Here is a 24,781-nt window from a genome sequence, read left to right on the forward strand (position 1 = left end):
CCGAAGCCCCTCTCCCGACTGTCCCCGACACTCCCTGACACTAGTGCAGTCCGATTCGCCCCCAAAATTGGACTTGTCAATCCAGCTATCCCCACCCTGGTGAGACTTGCGATACCTCTGCTCTGAGTCCTCCAAAAAGAGCTGCCGTTGCTGCTGTTTTAGAAGGCCTCGTAGTGAAGTTATGTCAGTCTCACGATGGGAGGGTCGGTGGGGTTCTGCTGCACAGGGGGATGGGAGGGAGGGATAGAAAGATGCTGCACCAGGGGGTGGGTGGCAGGGGAGGAAAGATACTGCACATGGGGGGGGGGGGGGAGATAGAGGAAAGAAGAAGAATTGGAGTGGAGGAGAGTAAGGGAAAGATGATTGTTGTACATGAAAAAAAATAAGACATCCCCTGAAAATAAGCCCTAATGCTTTTTTTGGACCCGAAATTAATATGACACTATCTTATTTTCGGGGAAACACAGTATAATGACTTACCTAGTTTATATATCATGTAAATGAAAGGGGCTCCCATCTACACATGTAACTTACACTTTTCTGCACATTACACCCATCCCTGCCTCTTTTATGTACCCACAGTTATGCCAGGCTGGCGTAACTGAGAGTAGGGGGCGTAGCGAGGGTGAGAGGCGCCCTTCCCCCGCCCTTGTCTCCACCCCGCCTCCCCCCTGCCGCGCACGCTTCTCCCCTTCCCTGTCCGTCTAGTTCTTCACTGCCACAAGTAACAACTTCAACGTGCTCCTCGCGACCCCGGCAGCTCTCCCTCTGACGTCACTTCCTATGTGTGCCACCCAGAAATGATGCGGTCATGAGGAACACTGAAGTTTATTCCTTGTGGTGGTGAACAACCAAAGGTATGAGGAGAGGGTAGGAGTGGGAACAGACGGAGGGGGGGCGGAGAAGAGGAGGGGTGCTGGAGCCCCTACCAACATGGCGCCCGGTGCGGACCGCCCCCTTCCCCCCTCCCTTACTACGCCACTGACTGGGAGCATGCTGATAGTGGGTTAAGCTAGTCTTCTCGTATAATGGAATCTAGGTGTCTAGGTTGATTTCCATAATTATTATTAAATTTTGATGTTCCTTTATATCTTAGTAGATATTTGACATCTTACACTCCTTCACGAACTCTAAGATCCATCAATCAAAATCATTTAATTGCTTCCACATTTAGAGAAATTATTTTGGGATACTATACGTGGTTCTATGTTTTCTGTACAAGGGCCAGAACTTTGGAAAGCCCTTCCTGATCATCTTAAACTTCAGACTTAATTAAATCTTTTTTTTTAAAGATCTTAAATATTTTTTGTTCACAGATGTATACAGTACTCCCCCGAAATTTGCGGGGGTTCCATTCCAGGAACCCCTGCGAATTTTGAAAAACTGCAAATGCGGTTTTTCGCCTGTCAAAAGGCAGGGGAGGCAGGAGAGGGCAGCTGGAGTGCCGACGGGTGAAGAAAATCACTCGCAGTCTGCTCCAACCGCCTCTTCCTGTAGTAAAATCAGGCTACACCAATCAGGAACTGCTTTGACACGCAGCTCCCGATTGGTGGAGCCTGACTTTACTACAGGAAGAGGCGGCCGGAGCAGACCGCGAATGAGCGAGTCCGCGAACTGCGAATTCGCAGGGGAACACTGTATTGCTATAATTTATCATGGCAGTATTGTGTAGCGGTTGAATTTTGTGGCCTTCCTCTTGTGTAATCCCTCCACGCTTTCCTATTTTATATTTTCCTTTTTTCCCTCACTTCCAGTCTTCTCTTTTCTTTCTTGTTTACTTATTTATTGTAAGCTGCTTAGACTTTTTTTTAGATAGGTGGGATATCAAGTTTTTAATAAAACTTGGAATTTTGGAATAGGCTCCCACCACATGTTCTCAGGACACCTAAAAAAAGGGTGGGGGAGGGGGTTTCACAGGAGTAGAATTACCTCCTTTATGCCTTAAAAGTAAGATAATAAAAGAGATTATGTTGTTCTCTTGTTTTTTCCTCCCTTCTACCCACCATCTTCTTCACTTCTTGATTTTCCTATCTTCATCTCTTATTTCTCTGCTCCTTTCCATCCCATTTCCCATGTTTAGAGTTACCAGATTATCCCCGAAGAAAAATCTGGACCCATGGCCATGCCCCGAGGCCTGCCCAATTCCGCCCTGTTCTGCCTGTGTCACGCCCTATTCCACCCTCCCCCTCCCCCAGACCTTCCTCCCAGATGGCATCTGGCCATGCGTGGACGCAACGCAATGATGTCACTGCTTTGTGTCCGCACACGCACCAATGCCCCTTCCCGACGTGATTTTAACGGGAAGCTTTTCAAAACCTAGACAAAATGCCGGGTTTTGGAAAAGTCGTCCGGACCCCCGGACATGTCCAGGGAAATCCGGACCTCTGGTAACCCTACCCATGTCTGACATACAGGCTACAAGAACTGAATTCAATGGTTGAATACCTCGGTCTGGAATCCCTCCACCAGGATGGCCACCAGCAGGTTGAAGAGGACGTAATTTCCAAAGGTCATAAGAGCAATGAAATAAAGAGCAGCCCAGGAAGAGGTGGAGGCCATGCCGTTGTAAAGGACCTTGTTCCAATCTTCCTGAGTCAGAATCTGTAGAGAAAGAGAACGTGTTCATCGAGATGCGACAGGAAGAGTCAAAAGGCACAACAACCAGACCAGTCTGTACAGTATCTCACATCCCATGAGATAGGGCAGGGACCATCAACTTTGACCCATTTACTTATAATAATGATGGGGTAGGTATATTCAAAGTAATTTAACTAGCCAGAAATGGCTCCAGCCCGGTTAAATTGCCTTTTCAAGGCCAACTGCTAATTTTCAGCAACAGTTAATCAGTTACGACTGCAGAAAATAACTGGTTAGTGCCAAACTGAAAATCAGCTACTTTTTTTGGGGGGGAGGGGGACATTTTGGGGGTGGAATTCAACATTTTACCAGCCAGATTAACAGCATAAATAGGACCTCAAAGTAAGCCAGTGTTTTGTGTCAGAGGGAAGGCTTCTGGGTCAGCCACCAGCAGCATATAGAAACCGCTTCCCACGGCCTCTTGAAGAGGTAGGAGGAAGTGAGAAAAAATGCTACACAGGAGGGTGAACAGAGAAGAGAACTGTTGGGACATAGGATTAGGGCTACCAGATTTTGTATCTGGAAAAAAGATGACATGAGACTCCGCCCCATTTCTGCCCCGGTCCCACCCCTTTCAGCCCCCCCCACAACCCAGCCCCATACAAACCTCGTCTCTTTGGGCCGAGTCTGGAGTGCCTTTGCGCATGTGCAGACACGAAGTGATGACATTGCATGCATGTGCACATGCGTGTGATGTCACCTAGTCACATCTGTGCATGCGTAGATGCACTCCAGACTCGGCCCTGATCTCAACAGCTTTTCAAAACCCGGACAACATGTCGGGTTTTGAAAAGCCGTCCGGAGAGTCCTCTAAAAAGAGGACATGACCGGGTAAATCCAGACATCTGGTAACCCTACATAGGGTCGAATGGAGGGAAGGAAAGAGAGACTCTGCAGGTGGGGAGGAAAGAGAAAGGGAGAATTGTTGGACATGGGTGCGTGAAGTGGGAGGGAAAGAGATGATGCAAGCAGAGGCAGGTCAAAGAATCAAGAACTTGCTTGGTACTAGAAATAACCTGTGCCTCCCACTCTTCCCCATCCCTCTCTTCCCTGCCACTTGACCACCCCCTCGCTCCCCGCCACATAACTCTTGAAATGTTCCCGTGACCAGGAAGTGACGTCAGAAGGGAACTGATGCCGGCGCAAGCAGCAAGCAGAAGATGCTGCTCAAGCTGGCGAGTATTTAAAGAGGCATGTGGGGGGGGAGGGAGGCAGTGGAGAGGAGGAGAAGGGCCAGTGTCCTCCGCTAAAATGGTTCCTGGGGCACACTGCCCCCCTCCCCCCCCCCCACATTTACTGGGTATAACCTTTAATTTTAGCCAATTAACAATCTTTTTCTCATATTTCCAGGTACTATGAGAGATAGCAACTGGAAAATAGAGTCTGTCAGTGAATGCCAAAGTACCTTCTACATAAATTGATATTTTAAATTCTATGTTCTTATTTGCTACTCTTTGGGTTTTGGCCAGGTACTAGTGACCTGGATTAGCCACTGTGAGAATGGGCTACTGGGCTAGATGGACCATTGGTCTGGCCCAGTAAGGCTATTCTTATGTTCTTACATGAGCCAAATATAGGACAATTAAGCCATTGTAACATCACTGATGAGGTTGGTTCTGAGGCACTGTGGAATGAGGCATTATGACATCACAATCTCAGCTCTGGAATGTTGCTCTCATTGGGGTTCCGGAATCTTGCTATTCTTTGACATTCTGTATGGAATGTTGCTACTCTTTGGGTTTTGGCCAGGTACTAGTGACCTGGATTGGCCACCTTGAGAACGGACTACTGGGCTTGATGGACCAGTAAGGCTATTCTTATGTTCTTATGTGTTATCAGTAGCAACTCCTCTAATATCTTGATCCTGATGAAACATTATAGCTAAAGTTTCCAATACCATGTGACTTACACCTTTGCAAATGTTTGTGTTCGGAGAAGAAATTATTCACAAAAATACAGATCTTTGGATGTGTATACAGCAGTTGAATCATGTGAATTAATGAGCATCCAAAAACAAACTAGTTCAATACAGAAAACGAATATTTCCATTGGATTCGGTCAAAAGCTTTCTGTGACCAGGAGAAGTCACTGATGAGGACAGGGACGAGCTAGCTATCATTTAGTATGTTAGAGAACAATCTAGCATTATCACTAGTTATCGTGCCAGGCAGAAAAGGAACCCGAAGGCCAACACTTTTGAACGGATGTACACATTTATCAAAGCCTGTAGATTTGGTAACCAAGGAAGAGTCCTTGCTATGCTTTTATGGTGCGTTTCTTTCAAAGCAGTACTTGCATTCTCCTCTTTGTTCTTTCGGCCTTAAGAGAAACTGGAACCAACTTGATGGGAAAATAAAAGTCCAACAAAGGTAAAAAAAAATTTAAAAAGCATTTTATTTTTAATTTATTGACTGAAATTTGTTAACTCTGGGAAATGTGTATAGCAGATGCTGAAGTACCTGCCGAGTTTAACTTCTTGGGGGTTCCCAGTTCAATTTATGGGGGCCCCCTCAATATTTTTTCCTACAGGCCCCCGATGTTCTAGGTACGCCACTGTATAGGGGAGGAGTTTGGGTGAAGCATGCAGGTATGTGAATAGGTGATAACATATGCTAATCTGCATGCGTACATAAAAATTATAGGAACAGACATTTATGCCTGTTCCAGCAATGTAGGTAGAATTTCTAACACTGATTTTACTATTTTATAAAGGCAAGTAGGTACCTAGCGGTCTTTATGAATTTAAAATAATTACCTGAAAATGTACTTGCACTAGATACTCCCTGCGTCTAGCCCGCAAGAATGAAAATCAACTGAAAATCAACCAAATTTACCCAGCCAGATTTTGCCTACACATGTTCGGAAAATTTCCCACCTAAGTGAAAAGTTATTGCCATCTTATTTAGATTAATTTTGAAGGGGATAAGAGAAAAGGAGTGAAATCCACTAGAGGGCAATTCTATAATTTTGCACCAAGAAGTAGGTGCCACCAATGGGTCCAATTTTTTTTACAGCACTTAGGCATGCCTAAGTCATTATAGAAACATATACAATGACAGTAGATAAAGGCCATATGGCCCACCCAGTCTGCCCATCCATATCATCTGCTATCTCCTCTTCCCCTTAAGAAATTCCATATGCCTGTTCCACGTTTTCTTGAATTCAAATACAGTCCTTGTCTCCACCACCTTCTCTGGGAGGTCGTTCCATGAATCCACCACCCTTTCCGTGAATGAATATTTAAGTTGATCCCCCTTCAACTTCATCTAATACTCCAGAGCTTCCTTTCAGTTGAAAGAGACATGCCTCCTGTGCATTTATGTCACAGAGATATTTATATGTCTTAATCATATCTCCTCTCTCTCGCCTTTATAGATATTAGTGTCCCATATGTGGCAACTCGGTTTAGGATGGGCTGCGGAGGGCTTCGACGGAAATTCCAGTAATTTGGAACATGAAGACAGTGCTGGGCAGACTTTTACAGTCTGCAATTCTCAAATGACAAGATGGTTTGGATAGCTTGGAGTGAGTTTCAGCAGATCCAGTAGTTAGAACCTAGGGACAGTACTACGGTCTTTTTTCTCAGAAATATCAAAGAAAGAAAAAAAGACATTTTAATCATTAATTTATTAGGCATGTGACTATTGAACAGACTGGATGGACCATTCAGGTCTTTATTTTCCTTCATTTACCATGTTACTATCTAAGTGCAAACCCACTTTTCTCTCAGGGTTTCTGCAGCTGGCATCAGGCTTGTTGCAGGTTTCCGGATCTCACTGCATCTTGTCAGGTAGAATCGATATTTCAGCCATCATGCTGCGGGGCTTTCTTCAGGGTTTGCTGTGAGATCTGCAGTTTGTGTTTATATATAGTAGGTCCTCAAACCCGATTGGTTGGGGCTTGAGGTGAATGAGGCAGGAAAGTCCATTGGTCACCAATTTGAATTTTGGCGGGAAAGTCAGTTGGTCTCTTTTCCCCATAGAATGGAAAAGTCTCTGGTGAGTTTAAAGATGTTCTCCCCTTGAGGTCTTTGTCTTTATATAGAAGGTCCTCAAACTGTAGACCTCACAGCATACCCTGAAGGAAGCCACAGCATGATGGCTGAAACATCAGCGAGAACCAGAAACCTGCCTCAAACATGATGCCAGCTGCGGAAACCCCGAGAGAACATATAACCCAGCTTCATGGGAAAAACATCTTTAAACTCACCAGAGACCAACTGATTTTTCCCACCAAAATTCAAATTGGTAACCAATGGACTTTCCTGCCTCATTCACCTCAAGCCCAAACCAATCAGGTTTGAGGACCCATTATATATAAAACACAAACCTCAGACCTCACAGCATACCCTGAAGAAAGCACAGCATGATGGCTGAAACATTGGTTCTAAGTTCTGGAACACATTGCCAGAGGTTGTGGTAAGAGTGGTTAATGTAGCTGGTTTTAAGAAAGGTTTGCAAAATTTCCATATGGAAATTTCCATATGGAAATATGGAAAAGTCCATATTTTGTTATTGAGACAGACATGGGGGAGGCCACTGCCTGCTTTGGATCGGTAACATGGAATGTTGCTACTCTGGGATTCTAGAATCTTGTTACTCTCTGGGATGCCGGAATCTTGCTTTTCTTTGAGATTCTGCATGGAATGTTGCTACTCTTTGGGATTCTAGAATCTATGATTCTCTGGGATTCCGGAATCTTGCTATTCTTTGAGATTCTGTATGGAATGTTGCTACTCTTTGGGTTTTGGCCAGGTACTAGTGACCTGGATTGGCACCGTGAGAACGGGCTACTGGACCATTGGTCTGACCCAGTAAGGCTATTCCTATGTTCTTACCTGACAAAACGCAGTGAGACCCAGAAACCTGAAACAAACAAAAGTTAGGTGCAATCACTTACACCAAGTCAATGGCTGCTGTAAGTAGGTGGGCCTAGATGCCAATCAATGCACAGAGCTGATAGTATTCTATAAGTTGTGCATCTTGGTTGGTGACACTCCCATAGTCCACCCATGCTCAGCCCATGCGTCCATCCACTTGCAGTTATGCTCTGTAGCACTTAGCTGCTACCTTACAAACACGTGCATCACTACTAATTATTGGAGCCAATGATGCATGCAAATTGTGTGCACTTCTAGGTGCCTGTTGATAGAATTGCCTGATAAACATTTTCCCTCACAGAAATAGTCTATATGGTGTACAGCAGGGGTCTCAAAGTCCCTCCTTGAGGGCCGCAATCCAGTTGGGTTTTCAGGATTTCCCCAGTGAATATGCATGAGATCTATGTGCAAGCACTGCTTTCAATGCATATTCATTGGGGAAATCCTGAAAACCCGACTGGATTGCGGCCCTCGAGGAGGTACTTTGAGATCCCTGGTGTACAGTATTCATTTCAAATAATTCAACAGTATACTAGAACAGTGGTTCCCAACTCTGTCCTGGTGGACCATCAGGCCAATCGGGTTTTCAGGATAGCCCTAATGAATATGCATAGAGCAAATTTGCATGCCTGTCACTTCCATTATATGCAAATCTCTCTCATGCATATGTATTAGAGCTAGCTTGAAAACCCGATTGGCCTGTTGGTCCTCCAGGACAGGGTTGGGAACCACTGTACTAGAAAATACCCCTATGGAATTCTCAACTATTCACAGTAACACAGAATATTCATACATTTCTAAAACAGTTTTCATAGTATATACCTGGAAGACTGTGACAATAGCCCAGAGCAAAGAATCAAAGTTCTTCCTGTCCGGCAGAGTGTCCCCATCTCTCTCAGATGCAAATTTACAGCCAAACAGGTGCATCCCTAGAATACTGCAGCAACAAAAGAAGATATAATCAAACCTTTGCAGATAAGCTGAAAGAAGAGCAGTGGTGAGCATAGGAATCACTACCGGGCAGCAAGTGCCATCTCAAAAACATGTGTTTTTTTTTACCACCTCTTTGCCACCCCAGTTTCAGTGGATATGGCTCCTCCTTTATTTCTGCTTCCTGAGATGTGCAAAAGCTGTCGTGGTCCTGCTCATCAGAAACAGGAAGTGATGTCAGAGAGGGGCAGGACCGCATCCAGCAGATCCTTTACTGGCACATGCGAAATGTAAAGTCCCGTGGCCTCACTTTGTTTTATTACAGCTGTTGCACATTTCCAAGAAGCTGCAGTGGTGAAGGCAGCAGCATGGAAAAGAGAGGAATGGAAATTCTGGAAGAAAGCAGATATGCTTGTTCACTTAGAGGTGGGGGGGGGGGGGTGGATATGCTCGCTTGTGTGCATGGGCCAGGGGGCTAGAGTACTAGACGTAAACTGTGCAGTAGGGTGACAAAAGAGAGATGATGAGGAAGAACGATTCTGGCTTAGGGAGGGAGAAAAAGAAAGAAGTTGGATAGGGTGGGAGTGGGGGTAAGGGAAGGAATTGTGGACACAGTGAGGAGGGAGTGAATAGAGAAACAAAGGGGGATGCTGGACCCTGTGGTGAATAGAAAGACAGAGGGGAGTAATGGGGGTGGGTAGGGAGACAGAGGCAAGATACTGCTCATGGGAAGGGGGGAGTAAGGAAACAAGGGGAAGAAGCTGGACAGAGGGCTAGAAAAGCTGGAGGAGGAGAGAGAGGAGATGCTGGATCAGGGAAGGATGGAAAGAAAGAGAATATACTTGACAATCTCTCCCTCATATAATGAGTCAAAATGTTGTGTGATCGTGGCACCGAGGTACCCCCCTCTTCAAACCCAGCATGCACCCAAAAAGAGGGCGAAAAAGCCTCAGACTAATGTAGCCGTATAGAACCAAAAGGTACAAATCAAAACTGCTTTAAATACTGTCACTGGCAAAAAAAAACTCCCTCAAAGAACAGCTCAGGTTTAGAAAAGGGCAAAGTCACCCGGAGGCACGTTCAAGGACTTAGCTGACAAAAGACGACTTGAGCTCTGATGCTGTCACGTCTTCCCCAATCTTCCCAACAAGCGACCTTGTTTCACCAATATTTGGTTCATCAGGTGAACAAACAATGCAGCCTTGAAAAGTGGTTGATTCAGACCGGAAGTGAGGTCTGTGTTGGAGGGAGGGCTTTAAGTGCTCTTGTCTGTTTCCTTTGCTCTGGGGCTGGTCTCAGCACGGCTGCACTTTTCAAGGCTGTATTGTTTGTTCCCCTAATGAGCCAAACATTGGTGAAACAAGGTCGCTTGTTGGGAAGATTGGAGAAGACGTGACAGCGTTGGAGCTCAAGTCGTCTTTTGTCAGCTAAGTCCTTGAACGTGCCTCCGGGTGACTTTGCCCTTTTCTAAACCTGAGCTGTTCTTTGAGGGAGTTTTTTTTGCCAGTGAAAGAATTTAAAGCAGTTTTGATTTGTACCTTTTGGTTCTATACGGCTACATTAGTCTGAGGCTTTTTCGCCCTCTTTTTGGGTGCATGCTGGGTTTGACGAGGGGGGTACCTCGGTGCCACGATCACACAACATTTTGACTCATTATATGAACATATTATATGTTGTGCATCCTCGTATAATTTGTTAATCTCTACCTCATAAAATCCCAAGGTTCTATAAAGTGTCTTTTACAGCTTATTAAAAGTTTTAGGAGGATAATTTTGATGTATAGAAATGCCCTTTTGGCACCACCCACCCTGCATACCTGGCTTGCCTCCCTGTTGCCACCCCAAATATTTTTGTCTGGAGATGCCACCGGTGGTTAGAGGCCTTACCCAGTAGAAATAGCTCGTTGAGTTCAAGTTGATGTCTCCAGGGCTCCATGTAATCGTGCAAAAAGGGATCCTCAAATAACAAATGTATTCTGCCATGAACTAAGACCTCTGGAGAAAGGTACGTTTCATCTATCTGCAGCATGCGCAGTCAACGGGCAGCGGTATATGTAGTCTGAGAAGGTCAGGGCCATATGTAACATTTATCTAAGGCACTTGCGCTAATCAGCTTCCTTATCTCTACTTGACACCACCATCTCTCCTTTCTAATATATTACAGAGAGTTTTGTTCACGGCGCACCGATTCATTTAGCTATTCAGCAGAGAGGAAAGAATTATGAATGTCATAAAGCAACAATGTTCTTTATTATCTTAACAACCCAGAGACCCACGTGAAACGTTTCAAGGAAAATACTGAGGAGACAAAGCCCAGAGAATCTCTCCTCTCTTTTTCCAGCTGCCCCGGCCCACTGCGCTGCCATTTATATGGGGGGTACACGTTTCGTTACTCTGCACACCCCTCCCCCATTCCTATATTTGACAGCAGCCATATAACCAGTGATGTTCTGATGATCTTACGACGCACTTTGAGCCCCTTTTACAAAACCGTGGCAGCAGTTTTCTCCACGGCAAACGCGCCGAAGCCCACAGGAACCGAAGTGGCTTCAATGCATTTGCGGCGGGAGAACCGCTGCGACGGCTTTGCAAAAGGAGTCCTTTGTTATGTAAGTGACAAAAACAGTTGGCCAAGACTCAAGACAGTCCTGTTCAAGCGGTTCTTCTCTTTAAACACAAATTAAACTGATTTGGTCATTTTTAAAAAAAAATATTCACCTTTGAATGAGCAGAACAGAGCTAACAAGGTCCATGTGATTCTTAAGCTACTGACTGAATTTTTATCATTACATTGCAACTTATTCCCTGGTTTGCTAGGGCAAAGTTTTCAAGAATTTGATGCACTAAACGCCGCAGTGGTTATGTGGCAAACCTTCAGAAATGTGCATACATTTGTTTATTGAAATATGGGGGGGGGGGGTCCTATAGTCAAAACAATTTCATTGGGCCTCCTGTTTAGGGTTACCAGATGTCTGGGAAAACCCAGACATGTCCTATTTTGTAGAGGACTGTCCAGGTACCTGGAGGGATTTCCAAAACCGGCATTTTTTTCTGGGTTTTGGAAGTCCCCAGCTCGGGGCTGCATCTGGAGGCCCTCTGCCCACGTGCAGCCATTGAGGCGATGACATCATTTGCGCATCCAGATATCGTTATTTATTTCATCATTTATTTAGCCCATCTTCCCAAAACGAGCCAGAATGGGTTACAAGAGTGCATTCATAGTATGGGTAGGACAAACTTTAGTGAGAAATGCAGACTAAAGAATGACACGGTGACAAAATTCATCACCGTTTCCGTCCCCGCGGATAACCGCGGGAAATAATCCCATGTCATTTTCTAGTGTCTATTTCAACCTTGGTCCTTCTACACCAGCATTCTTCAAAGCAAAGCTTGTGGGTCAGTGGTTGTGGCCATTCATACTCTGATTCTTATGTGAGCCAAGGATAATGAAGCCATTGTGACATCACTGATGTGATTGGTTCTTAAGCACTGGTGGAATGAGGCATTATGACATCACAATATCTGCTCTGGATACCAGAGACTGTCATTCTGTAGTGTCTGTTTCAACCTCAGTCCTTCTACACCAGCATTCTTCAAAGCAAAGCTTGAGGGTCAGTGGTTGTGGCCATTCATACTCTGATTCTTCCCTCTCTCCTTAAAGAATGACATGAAGATTGTTTCCCGCGGTTATCCGCGGGGACGGGAACGGTGATGAATTTTGTCACCATGTCATTCTCTACTCCACAGCCTGAATCTCCTCTGTGTGAGGAAGTCGGCAGTGTGCATTCTATCCACCAACACCAGGGTTAACAGATGTCCAGATTTACCCGGACATGGGTCCGAATTTTACGCAAGTAAAATCTGGTAACCCTAGGGCAGGGCTGCCCAATTCCGGTCCTCGAGATCTACTGGCAGGCCAGGTTTTCAGGATATCCACAATGACATGCATGGTAGGCAGGCAGGCAAATCTCTCTCATGCATGCTCATTGTGGATATCCTGAAAACCTAGCCTGCCAGTAGATCTGGAGGACCGGAATTGGGCAGCCCTGCACTAGGGTTACCAGATTTTCAAAATGGAAAATCTGGACCCCTAGATCCACCCCCCAGGCCCAACCAGGCCTACCCATCCCCACCCCATTATGTCCCAGTCCCGCCCCCCCACCCCCCCCCCCCCACTGCCTGCTCATGCGCGGTTGCCCTCCTGCCCAATTTGGGACATGTCCGGGGAAATCTGATCATCTGGTAACCCTAGGTAACCATAACCAGCACCAGCACTCCACAGGCATGCTTAGTTTATGTGCATGAACTGAGCATGTGCGAAAAGTGGCAATGTCAAGAACTGGAAAGTACACTGACAACTTCTTCAAACTGGGGGAGATTCAAGCTGAATTTCAGCTGGCAGAGTTTGGGCATTCCTGCCAGCACAGGTAACATTGTTAATGGAGGGAGAGAGCAGAGAGGAATGAGTGGAACCCCGGTTCACTCTGGGGCCCTCCCAAAAAGGGACTGCTGGCTACCCCCTTGATTTAGAATTCATTATGTTTCGCTGTGCGGAAAGGGAATTCCCAGGTTGGCTCACCTGAAAATGAAGATGAAAAGCATGAGCAGCATACAGAAGGTGGCCACGTTATCCATAGTCTTCATGAGGACAATGAGCTGGCGCTGAAGGGCTGGCATGAATCGGACCAGCTTCAGGACACGCATGAGGCGGAAGGTCCGCAGAACTGACAGGCCTCCGCCCTGCTGGCCAACAATCTCCCATACGCTGAAAGACAGAGCAGACTTTTGAGCAGAGCACAGCTTAGTAAGAAACAGTGATTGGACTCTATTCTAATTTAAGAGTGCGAGAACAAGGACAGAGAAAGAGGCAAATGTTCAGAGTAAATTGAGAGAGCAAAAGGAAAAAAACCTGGTAAAAAAAAATGCTGGGCTGGGAGTGCAAATTATATGCATGCTATTTGCACTGAGCAGCCCGGTAAAAGGGAAAGCAACTGTGCCTGATGGTTGCACAGAAGAGCAAATCATTAGTCACAGCTCTTCTGTGCAGGCCCAGTACAGCTCCTGATCACTGGAGCTCACAGCAGTTGTTTTTTATTTGTGATTTGTACAGGATCAAACCCACACAATCAGGCTGCTAAGGCATAGGGTTACCAGATTTTTCCCAAAGGAAAATCCGGACCCATGGCCACACCCCCAGGACCACCCAGTCCCACATGGTTCCACCTGTGCCCCGCCTCGCCCCCAGGCCGCATCTGCACATGCGCGGACACGACACAACGGCGTCACGTGCATGCGCCCGTGCGTGTGATGTCGCCGCATTGCATGCGCACATGCCCCTTCCCGACACAATTTTGATGGGCAGCTTTTCAAAACCCGGACAAAGTGCTGGGTTTTGAAGTGGCGTCCGGACCCCCGGACATGCCCTCGAAAAGGAGGATGTGTCCAGGGAAGTCCGGATGTCTGGTAACCCTACTAAGGCAGGAGCTTACCAGAGCTCGAGTAGAGCCCTACACAGTGTGGAGGAGTGGCTTAGTAGTTAGAGCTGCTGCCTCAGCGGCCCGAGGCTGTGGGTTTGATCCTGAGCACGTTTTAGTGATCTGAACGCATGCTATTTGAATCTATGTCCACTACCTGCAACTCCAGACCTACTAGAAAACCTTCCCCAACAGGTGGTCAATCATTCCCTTCTGTGCATCACAAGGAGTGCTCATTTCCATACTGAGTTCCTTGTAAGGCATTTGCATAGGGTTCTCAGTGGCTTCTACAGCCATTGGTAAAAGCCACTGAGAACCCTTTTGAGCATCAGAATCTGAGCTGCCTTGCAAATAAGACTGGCTACAACCAGAACACAGAGGATCTAGAATCAGAAAATAATATTAAAAATTGAACTAAGGCCAATACTGGGCAGACTTGCACGGTCTGTGTCTGTGTATGGCCATTTGGTGGGGAATGGGCTGGGGAGGGCTTCAGTGGCTGGGAGTAGGTTTTAACGGAGATTTCGGCAGTAGGAACCCAAGCACAGTACCGGGTAGAGCTTTGGATTCTTGCCCAGAAATAGCTAAGAAGAAAAAATTAAAAAAATTTAAATTGAATCAGGTTGGGTAGAATGGACGGACCATTCGGGTCTTTATCTGCCGTCATCTACTATGTATGTTACTATGTTACTTGCCCGGTAGAAATTTGAGCATCGGGGCCTATGAGACCATGATTACTTTCAACTATTATACTTAATTCTCATTGTTGCATTAACACTGTGAACACCATTTCAGACTGTGGTCACTTAGATTAAATGAATCACAGAATCAAAAGGGAAACCAATCCAAGCAGCTTTCATGTAAAATTTTAATGTTTCAAAAAAGAGGACAATTGACTATAATCTAACGGGAGAAAAGGGACCTCATCCGGCCACACTCCTGCGTTTTTCCAAACATCAGGCTCTAAGGGCTCCTTTTACGAAGGCGCGTTAGCGGTTAAACCGCGTAATAGCGCACGCTAAACTGCCGGCCGCGCTAGCCGCTACCGCCTCCTCTTGAGCAGGCGGTTGTTTTTCGGCTAGCGCGGGGATTAGCACGTGATTAAAAGTCGCTAATGCGGCTTAGTAAAAGGAGCCCTAAGAGGTTTTGTATTAAGAAACTAGTGATCAATCTCCGTGCTTCTAACCTGATGATGACAATCACACCATCGAAGATGTTGTATGGATTTTTGATGTAACCAAAAGGCCCATAAACCAGCAGTTTCAGCAGCATCTCGAGCGCAAAGAGACTTGTGAAGACAATATTGCTGATCTCCAAGGCGTTGGTGAGCTCTTCAGGCTGTGGTTAATGACAAGAACATCTTGATTAGCTTTAACACTGAAGGTCTACACCAGTGGTTCCCAACCCTGTCCTGGAGGACTACCAGGCCAATCGGGTTTTCAGGAAAGCCCTATTGAATATCCATGGAGCGGATTTGCACGCCTGCCACTTCCATTATATGCAAATCTCTCTCATGCATATTCATTAGGGCTAGCCTGAAAACCCAATTGGCCCGGTGGTCCTCCAGGACAGGGTTGGGAACCACTGGTCTACACAATTCCGCTTAATGTTTGCATAACAATTAGAGTTTAAGATTGATTTAAGGAAAAGTCTGATGGGGGGGGGGAAATAGACCATCACTCCTCTCCCCTTTCTCATCCACTTCTTCCTCCCTCTACTTATTCCAAGCATGAAGATAGCAGCAGCAGTGGTGGTGGCAGCAATAGTAGCAACAATGAGTGCAAGACCTTGAGCATGAATGTGTACTCATGGACCCTACTAGTCTGTAGGGGTTTCCAGTCTAGAAGGAAGCCCACACAAAAGGGCCTGTGAACATTCCCTGAATCTAATTAATAAATTTGGTGAAAGAGCCCAAGTTACCAACTAACTCTGAATGGCAAACACCATAAAATCATCCATGGAGAGAGTGAGAAACCTAGGAGTATGGCTAGACCCAAACCTGGACATGGCAATACACATCCAACACATTGTGAAAAACGCTTATGGCAAACTCTACTAGGTCAGAGGACTAAAACCGTACCTAACCCATCAATTAATGTCCAACACAGTAATATCCCTGGTACTTTTATTTTTCGACTACTGCAACGCAATCCTGCTAGGCATTCCAAAGTACATGATCAGACAGATCCAAATAGCATCGTTTAAATAAGTTTTAGCTTTTTTTTTTTTTTTTTTTTGTATCTTGTTTTTTTATATTTTCTGTTATATTTTCTTTACTTAGCATTGCATTTCTTTTGATCTACTTTGTGAGGTTGGAGTAGCCATTGGATGATTTATCTATTTATTTTTGCACAAACTGTTAAGGTATGTGGAGTTTGTTATTTATTGGCAGTGCATAATATATCTTTTGTTTTTTACCTATGTAACTATTTGGGCAAGATTCTTAATTAATTCATATTCTCACATGCTCAGAGGCCCTCCAGACACGACCCCAAGCTCGGGGTAGATGAGATGAGGTTTATGTGGGGATGGGGCTGGAGCAGAACAGGGTGTGACTGGGGGGCAGAAAAGGCAGGGTCACTTATCCTCTTTTTTTTTAATGAGGAAATCTGGTAACCCTACCCAAATTGGTCCTGTACTACTCCCTTGCCAGTCAGGTTTTCAGGTTATCCACACTGAATATGCATGAAAGAGATAATAATAATAATAATAATAATAACTTTATTCTTATATACCGCCAACAATCTTGCGACTTCTAGGTGGTTTACAATAAAGAGAAATTGTACAGACAGCGAATTACAGAGTATAGCAGTGTACATCTGATTATAACAACATTAATCGTGATAACAACAGTTCATATGCTGCAGGGCCATGCGGCTTACAAAGAATTAGAAAAATTCCATAAATTGAATGGAGTATTCATAGTTAGTGATTAGGGGTTAACAGTTTACAAGTTCGGTTTTGGGATGGTATTACGAAGGGGGCTATTGTCCTGGTTCGTTCCCTATGTATTTCGAGAACAGGTAAGTTTTTAGGTGTTTCCTAAATTCTCCGTATTTGTTTGTGTGTGTAATTAATTTTTCTAGGTCTTTGCCCCATAAGGCTGCTTGGTACGATAGAAGTTGTTGATGGTATCTCTTATATTTGCATCCTCTAGCCGGTGGGGAGACGAATTTCAGGTGTGTTCTTCTCTCATGTCTGCTGGTTGGGAATGAGAAGAGGTCTGTTATGTATTTAGGGGCTAGACCATGTAATACCTTGAAGCAGAGACATCCCAGCTTGAACTTCGTTCGTGCCTCCATTGGCAGCCAGTGCAGGAGTTGGTAGGAAGGGGTTATGTGATCAGACTTCTTCAGCCCGAAAATCAGCCTGACTGCTGCGTTTTGTATTAGTTGTAGTCTTTGCATTTGCTTCTGGGAGATTGCCAGATGGGTAATGCAAATTAATGTCATGCTTATTCATTGTGAATATCCTGAAATCCTGATTGGCAAGAGAGTACTCCAGGACCAACTTGGGAAACATTTGCCTAGGGCAGGGGTAGGCAATTCCGGTCCTCGAGAGCCAGAGCCAGGTCATGTTTTCAGGATATCTACAATGAATATGTATGAGATGGATTTGCATGCACTTGCCTCCTTGAGATGCAAATCTATCTCATGCATATTTATTGTGGATATCCTGAAAACCTGACCTGGCTCCGGCTCTCGAGGACCGGAATTGCCTACCCCTGGCCTAGGGCACCCACTACACCTGCACTGGATGTGGGTGTGAGGGTGCAAAATCTCTATATTATACATGGAGTGTTAAGAGTATTAGTATCTGAGTGGTTTTTAAATCCACAGAATACTGACTCCATTGATCCAGCTCATGGATCTCAAAGTCCCTCCTTGAGGGCCGCAATCCAGTCGAGTTTTCAGGATTTCCCCAATGAATATGCATTGAAAGCAGTGCATGCACAAAGATCTCATGCATATTCATGGGCAAAATCCTGAAAACCCGACTGGATTGCGGCCCTCAAGGAGGGACTTTGAGACCCCTGATCCAGCTCCATGTTGCTACTCTCAGACTATGAATTCCCTTAACTAGGGATCTTTTTACTAAGGCGTGCTAACCGATTTAGCGCATGCTAAATGGTAAGGCACCCATTATATTCTATGGGCACCTTAGCATTTAGCACACGCTAATCTTTGGCAGTCGCTAAATCAGCAAATTGTAACCCGTTAACTGTATATTGTGTACCCTTCTCCCTCTGTGTTCGCAGTGATAGGGGATTAACAGACCCACGAATACAGAAAAACCGCAAATAACTTTTTCATATGTTATTCGCTGTTTTCTATTAAAAGCCATCATGAATATGGTGAAACCGCAAATAACATGGTGGGAGACCTGGCCTGTTCCTGAAGGAGAGACAAAACACGGTGAAGAAAGTGCTGGGAATCCACGACATTCTCTGTAAACACTTGGAATCAGCGATTTCTCTATGGAAGCTGACACAATTTGGGGGGAGGAGCCAGCAAGCTAAAAAACGCGAATAATCGAAACTGCGATTGCTGAAACCGCAAATACGGAGGGCTCTTTGGGGAAGACAGGATAGAAAATGAAATAAATATATAATATATGGCAGGATGGATAAACTGAGCACAATATCCTGCCCGATTTTTTTCGCTAGGCAACATATCACAAAGAGAAGGGGAAGGGTAGAAATTAGAAGTTCAACTCGTTAAAACGCATGCTGAATGATTAGTGCACAATACCTCTGTTTACCCAGGGCAATCCTCTATAATGCGCACTTAGGAGACTGTGATCTCTGACAGCGTGCTGTGTCCTTCCGTGGCCGTATTCTATTTGTGGCGCGCGGTGGCTTGAGGCGCGTGCGCCGGCTTGCACCGGCTGTCGGAGCATGCAGTCATTTGAGCAGCGGTGGCTGTTTCACTCCTGATAGCTGGCGCCTAGAGGAACAGCTGGAGGGTGTCGTGCGGGTGCAGTGAGGTGTCCCATGCTGGAAAAAATTCCCTGCTGGAAGGGGTGCTGCTGGACACGGGGGAGGTACAAGGAAGGGAGAAGGGCTTCTGCTGGACAGGTGGAGCAGGCAAGGGGTGGTGGTGGACAGCCGAGGAAAGAGAGAGACAGAAAGAAAGAAAGAAAAAAAGAAAGAAAGCGGCCAAGGAGAGAGAGAAAGAAAGACAGACACACATATCTATTCTAGCACCCGTTAATGTAACGGGCTTAAAGACTAGTTAAATAATAATAAAACAATGAGATCGGAAGGACAGTAAAATTTCTCCACTTTATTTACACTGTGAGGCAAAGGGAAACTTGGTTACTGGGTTGTCCCTTCTACATGTGGCTGCAGCGGGTTTATTAAATAATGCATTGCGAAGAATGCCGGTCCTGTTTGCACACCTGATGCTACATAAATGAAAATTATTATCACAACTGTCATAATTATCTTGGCCGAGGCGGAAATCTCAGCATCAGACAACGAGAGGCCTGTCAGGGGACTCAGTTGTCTTTCCCACGCGCTGCCTTTAGGAAAAGCCAAGCTTTGCTAACCAGACACAGCACAGACAAGGTCTGCCCAGCAGATGCTGTTCTAAATCATCTCAGAAGGTCCATATGCCAAGGTGCGGGACCCCAATCTGTACAGCTCTAAATGGGATGGTGGTGGGGGAAGGCATGCAAACTGTATAGAGCCCTTTCTCTACGATGCAGTTCGGCTTTGTTTTAACAGGTAAAAAAAAAACATCAACCCCACTTAGCATGTGATGAGAAAATGCTCTGCATTCACCGAGTGCGCTTCTGTCCATTCCACCCATTCCTGCTCATTACAGGCCTTCTCGAAGCAGGGTTTGAGCACAAAGACAAGGGATACGTTCCTGAGCTGGAAAACAACTGAATCCTGTAAAGTCCCCCCTTTTTATGGCGATCCCAAATAAACCACCGCAAGATCACATCAGAGTTGCAAGTGAAAGTGAGGATCGGAAATGCATCCAAAATGTTAGGGATGATATGGACTGAAGCACCCACCGGGACTTCTCAGCATTTAAGCTCAGGTCACCCAAGAACTGGTAAGCGACAAGGGGAATAATAACCCCAAGGGTTTCTGGCAGCACCAGTTAATTCCAGACTAGAGAGTTACACGGGGACAGAAATCCCACTCATCCCCACCTGTCCCCGCCAGGATCCTCTCCGTCCCCACCCGTCCCCGTCAGGATTCTCTCCGTCCCCACCCGTCCCCGCAAGGAATTACCTCCATCCCCGCCCGTCCCCATAAAAAGCAGCAATTACTTCTGACAGGATTATCAATTCCACAGTTTCTTTTGCTGTTTTCCTTGTGGAATCTCTTTGGTGGAACCCTTTTTTTGTTTTCTGTTCAGGTAATTAACTTATAAACCCCCTCTTTTACTAAGGCTGACGTGTCCATTATATTATATGGACGAACCCTGCTTCCAAAGCCTTCCATCCCCGTGGGAGTCCCGTGGGCCAGAGGGGGGTCCCCGTGGGAGACCCGAGGGTTAGGGGGGATTCCCGCAGGATTCCTGCGATCCCCGTTCCCGTGCAGACCTCTATTCCAGACATGCACCAAGGATTCCTGAAACCATTCAGCAGACGAGGGACACTGAGTAGTTCCCTAGGAAGGAAAGTGCTCCGCAAGTCTCAGCCTACTCTGACAAAGAGGTTCCCACTTCCAAGCAGGTCAACAGTCAACACCTTTGCCTTTCATCGTCCCCTGTAATTTCGCTAACCGCTACCATAACAAATGTCAAATTAACATTTAGGGGTGACTTTCTGAGGGGCATGAGGGTTTAGAACTGCATTTCACAGGCTAATGCAGGCTCATATAAGCTAGACCAGGGCCATATGTGCAGAGAAGGTATAGAGATACTAAGGGGTATAAAACAACCGGCTGCCTATTATATGTCCAATAGCACTAGAGGCTTATTTATAAACAAGATGTAAGGATGATCCCCAGTAGCTCACAAAAGCTCTTTTCCCAATTTATACTTGTGCTGAGGCAGATATAAGTGTGTGTATATGTGAGTATGTGTGTGTGTGCGTGGGGTATTGAGTGAGTGTGTGCATGTGCACACACGTGTGTATGTTTGCGTGGGGGCATTGAGTGGGCACGTGTGTGTGTTCGAGTGTGTGTGTGTGGGTGCTGTGTTTATGTGTGTGTATTTTGTATGTGGGGTATACTGAGTATGTTCATGTGCATGCTTGTGTGTGTTGTGTGTGTATGTTTGTGTGGGGGTCATTGTATGTGTGTGTGTGTGTGTGTGAGGGGGGTACTGAGTGAGTTACTCCCTTGTTAAAAAGTGCTCACTGGCTACCTATCTATTACCGTATCACTTACAAAATAGCTTTAATCTCCTACAAAACAGTGAAAACCAAGGAACCCGCTTTTATCCATAAATACCTGATTCCACATGATCCTCCGAGAACCTTAAGATCTGCATCACAGCATCTTCTTCATGTCCCATCCCTAAAAATCATTAGTACCCATAGGGCTTCTTCTTTTGCAACGACTGCTCCAACAATATGGAATTCGTTACCATTATATTTAAGGTCCGAACAGAATTTAGATAAATTCAAGGGTGGCCTCAAAAGCTTCTTATTTAAAGATGCATATGACTGTTAATTGATCTATGGGACTTTCCTAGCTCATTTTTCCTACTTAAATTGATTTTTTCCTTTCCCCATGTTATTATCCTTAATTATTCTCTCTTTCTTTCAAATTTCTCCCCACTATCCTATTGTTTCATGTAAGTAAAGTTATGTTATTAATAGTTTGTTAACTGGATCCCTTTCTAAAATTTTTACTGTTAAACGCTTAGAGGGGCATAATTGAAAGGGACGTCTAAGTCCGTTTCCGTCTAAGTCGCAAGTAGTCCAAAGTAAAAAACAGCCTAGGACACATTTTCGAAAAATACTTCCAAAATTTTTTTTCTTTCGAAAATCGTCTAACTATACGTCCTGCCGATCTGATCGTCCAAGTCGCTAAATCGTCCATCTTTATACCACATTTCCGTCTAACTTTTCGTCCAAGTCAGAAACGCCTAGAACAAGCCCTGTTGGCCTTGGGAGGGGTCTGCAAAGTGATGGACTGAACACCCAGACATGCCACCTAAATAGTGGGGTACCTTACAGGGCATTACTGTGAACTTCACAAAAAGGGTGCCATGTCATCATCTCACTACAGCTCCCTTATAGGTCATGGTGAGCCCCCCAAACCACCTCCAGAATCCCCTAGACCCACTTATCTACCACCCCAATAGCCCTCATGGCTGCATGAGCCACTTATATGTCAGTAAAAAAGGGTTTTGGGGGTATATAGGGGAGTGCACATGTTTAAGTATCAATGCAGTGATTACAGGGGCTTATGGGTAGAGAATGACATGGTGAAAAAATTCATCACCGTTCCCGTTCCCGCGGATAACCGCGGGAAATAATCCCATGTCATTTTCTAGTGTCTATTTCAACCTCAGTCCTTCTACACCAGCATTCTTCAAAGCAAAGCTTGTGTGTCAGTGGTTGTGGCCATTCATACTCTGATTCTTCCCTCTCTCTTTAAAGAATGACATGAAGATGGTTTCCCGCGGTTATCCGCAGGGACGGGAACGGTGATGAATTTTGTCACCGTGTCATTCTCTACTTATGGGCATGGGTCCTCCTCTGCATGAGTCCCTAACTCACCTCCAAGATGGCTTAAGCCGCTTCTGTGTGGTAACTCTAGCTTAGACAGCTGTACAAAGAAGCAGGCTAAATTTATTGAACCAAAATCATGAATGCGGTTTTATATGTCAGAGTATAATATATTATCTCCAGAACATCTGTATCCACAGTTTTTTGTTTTTGTTTTCATCGGTGGATTGTTTTCACTGTGGATTATTGGGTCTCCCCATTTTTCTTTGTTGGGCAGACTAGATGAGCCATTTGGCCTTTATCTGCCATCATGTCTCTATGTTTCTATAACCATAAAGTTCTATGACATCACAATGCAGGTGTAAAGAGCCTTAGCCTATAGGAAGAGGAGATGCAAATGTTAAGAGCCTTAGCCAATAAGGAGAGAGATAATGGTTACTGCAGATGGGCATTTTTTTGCTACTTCAGCTTGTCTGCGGTGTTCTTTGCTCACATGCTTAAAGGCAATAGACTGTTTTCAGTCCAATTCCTTATATGTGAGTTTGCAAACCATTGGACCCCTGAGGAAGGCGTGTTCGCCGAAACACGGACCGTGTAGGGTCCGGTTGGATTTATATCACTGTATTTTTTATCATTGTATTTTTTTAATTGAATTTTCATGGTTTTATATTTCAGTGTACAATAAATTATCTCCAGAACATCTGTATCCACAGTTTTTTGTTTTCATCGGTGGATTGTTTTCACTGTGGATTATTGGATCTCCCCATTTTTCTTTATTAAGAAATAACGTACATACTTAAAGGTAAATGCGATACCTGTTCTATGATATGGGGTGAATTTTGTGCACAGCATGTTAATACGGCCAAGTAATTGGATGGCTATGTTTATTAGGGTCTTGAGGTTGTCATAGGTTTTATCGCTTTATGAACTAGCTGGAGGTTGAAATGAAATAAAATGTTCAAAATAAAATACGAAGTCAGACCGGCATGAAGGGTTCGATGCTGAAGCCGCAGCAGAAGGAACTTGTAGTACATTCTGTAAGAAACTGGCAGCCAGTGATTACTACTACTACTATTTAATACTTCTAAAGCGCAGAAAGGCGTACGCAGTGCTGTACATTTTAACATACAATAGACGGTCCCTGCTCAGAAGAGCTTACAATATAATTTAGATAGGACATTTCAGGGTTGGGAAGATTATGGTAGAGGAAATAATACAGTGGGTCTAGGTATCTGACAGCAGTGAGGGGGAGTTAAGAGTTGAAAACAGATTCAAAAAGAGGGCTTTTAGCGTGGATTTGAACGCTGCTAGGGAGGGAGCACGAAATATTGATTCAGGTAGCCTGTTCCAGGCATATGGCGCCGCAAGAAAGAAGGGTTGGAGTCTGGAGTTGGCAGTGGATGAGAAGGGTACAGATAAGAGGGGCTTGCCCGATGAACGGATATCACAGGGAGGAGCATAGAGGGAGATATGTGAAGAGAGATATGGGGGGGCTTCAGAGCGAACGCACTTGTAAGTCAGCAAGCGGAGTTTGAAATGTATTCGGAGATGGACGGGGAGCCAATGAAGCGACTTAAGGAGAGGGGTAATGTGAGAATAGCGGCTCTCATGGAATATGAGTCACGCAGCAGCATTCTGAACGGATTGAAGAGGCGAGAGGTGGGCACGCAGGAGGCCTGAGAGAAGTATGTTGCAGTAGTCTAAGCGCGAGGTGACGAGAACATGGACAAAGGTTTTGGTCGTGTGTTCAGAAAGAAAAGGACGGATTTTGGTACTATTATAGAGGAGGATTTGGCGGTCTGTTGGAGCTGAGCAGAGAAGGAGAGAGAGGAGTCAAAGTTCATCCCAAGGTTGCGAGCCGACGAGACAGGGAGGAGGATAGTGTTATCCACTGAAATAGAGAACGGCGGGAGGGGAGAGGCGAATTTAGGTGGAAAGATGATGTTGAAGGAACGACGGAAACAAGGACACATCAGGGTTGGTAATAAAATCTATTTTAAACATGTATCTTCTTATCCCTGTGTTTGTGGTTGCCACTTGAATTTCTTGCAGCCTTTTGACTTTCGAGTGTTTATGAACACTTGAAAGGTCTAGGGCCACAGGCAGCCATCTTGCAAAGAGTGATTTTTTTTTTTTTAAGTCCTGTGGCGCAATATCAAATGATACGCAGAAGCAGGAGAGAGAATCAGCAGCTTGCCGGCAGGACGTTGCCTCCACGACAT

At 45.2% G+C, this 24,781-nt stretch overlaps 1 protein-coding gene across 8 annotated transcripts in view; it reads right to left on the minus strand.

Annotated features, from left to right (window-relative positions):
- The window catches only part of CACNA1G (calcium voltage-gated channel subunit alpha1 G), a 574,606-nt gene that overhangs the window by 157,644 nt on the left and 392,181 nt on the right, over nucleotides 1-24,781 (minus strand). For all 8 annotated transcript variants that reach the window (XM_033960654.1, XM_033960655.1, XM_033960653.1 and 5 more), the window contains exons 10-13: nucleotides 15,106-15,257; nucleotides 13,025-13,210; nucleotides 8,339-8,453; nucleotides 2,446-2,601 (exon numbers count right to left, since the gene is read on the minus strand). In XM_033960654.1, coding sequence (XP_033816545.1) covers nucleotides 2,446-2,601; nucleotides 8,339-8,453; nucleotides 13,025-13,210; nucleotides 15,106-15,257 — 609 coding nt within the window. The remainder of the gene's footprint in view (nucleotides 1-2,445; nucleotides 2,602-8,338; nucleotides 8,454-13,024; nucleotides 13,211-15,105; nucleotides 15,258-24,781) is intronic.

This window comes from Geotrypetes seraphini, chromosome 10, assembly GCF_902459505.1.
Source record: "Geotrypetes seraphini chromosome 10, aGeoSer1.1, whole genome shotgun sequence".
Lineage (NCBI taxonomy): Eukaryota > Metazoa > Chordata > Amphibia > Gymnophiona > Dermophiidae > Geotrypetes > Geotrypetes seraphini.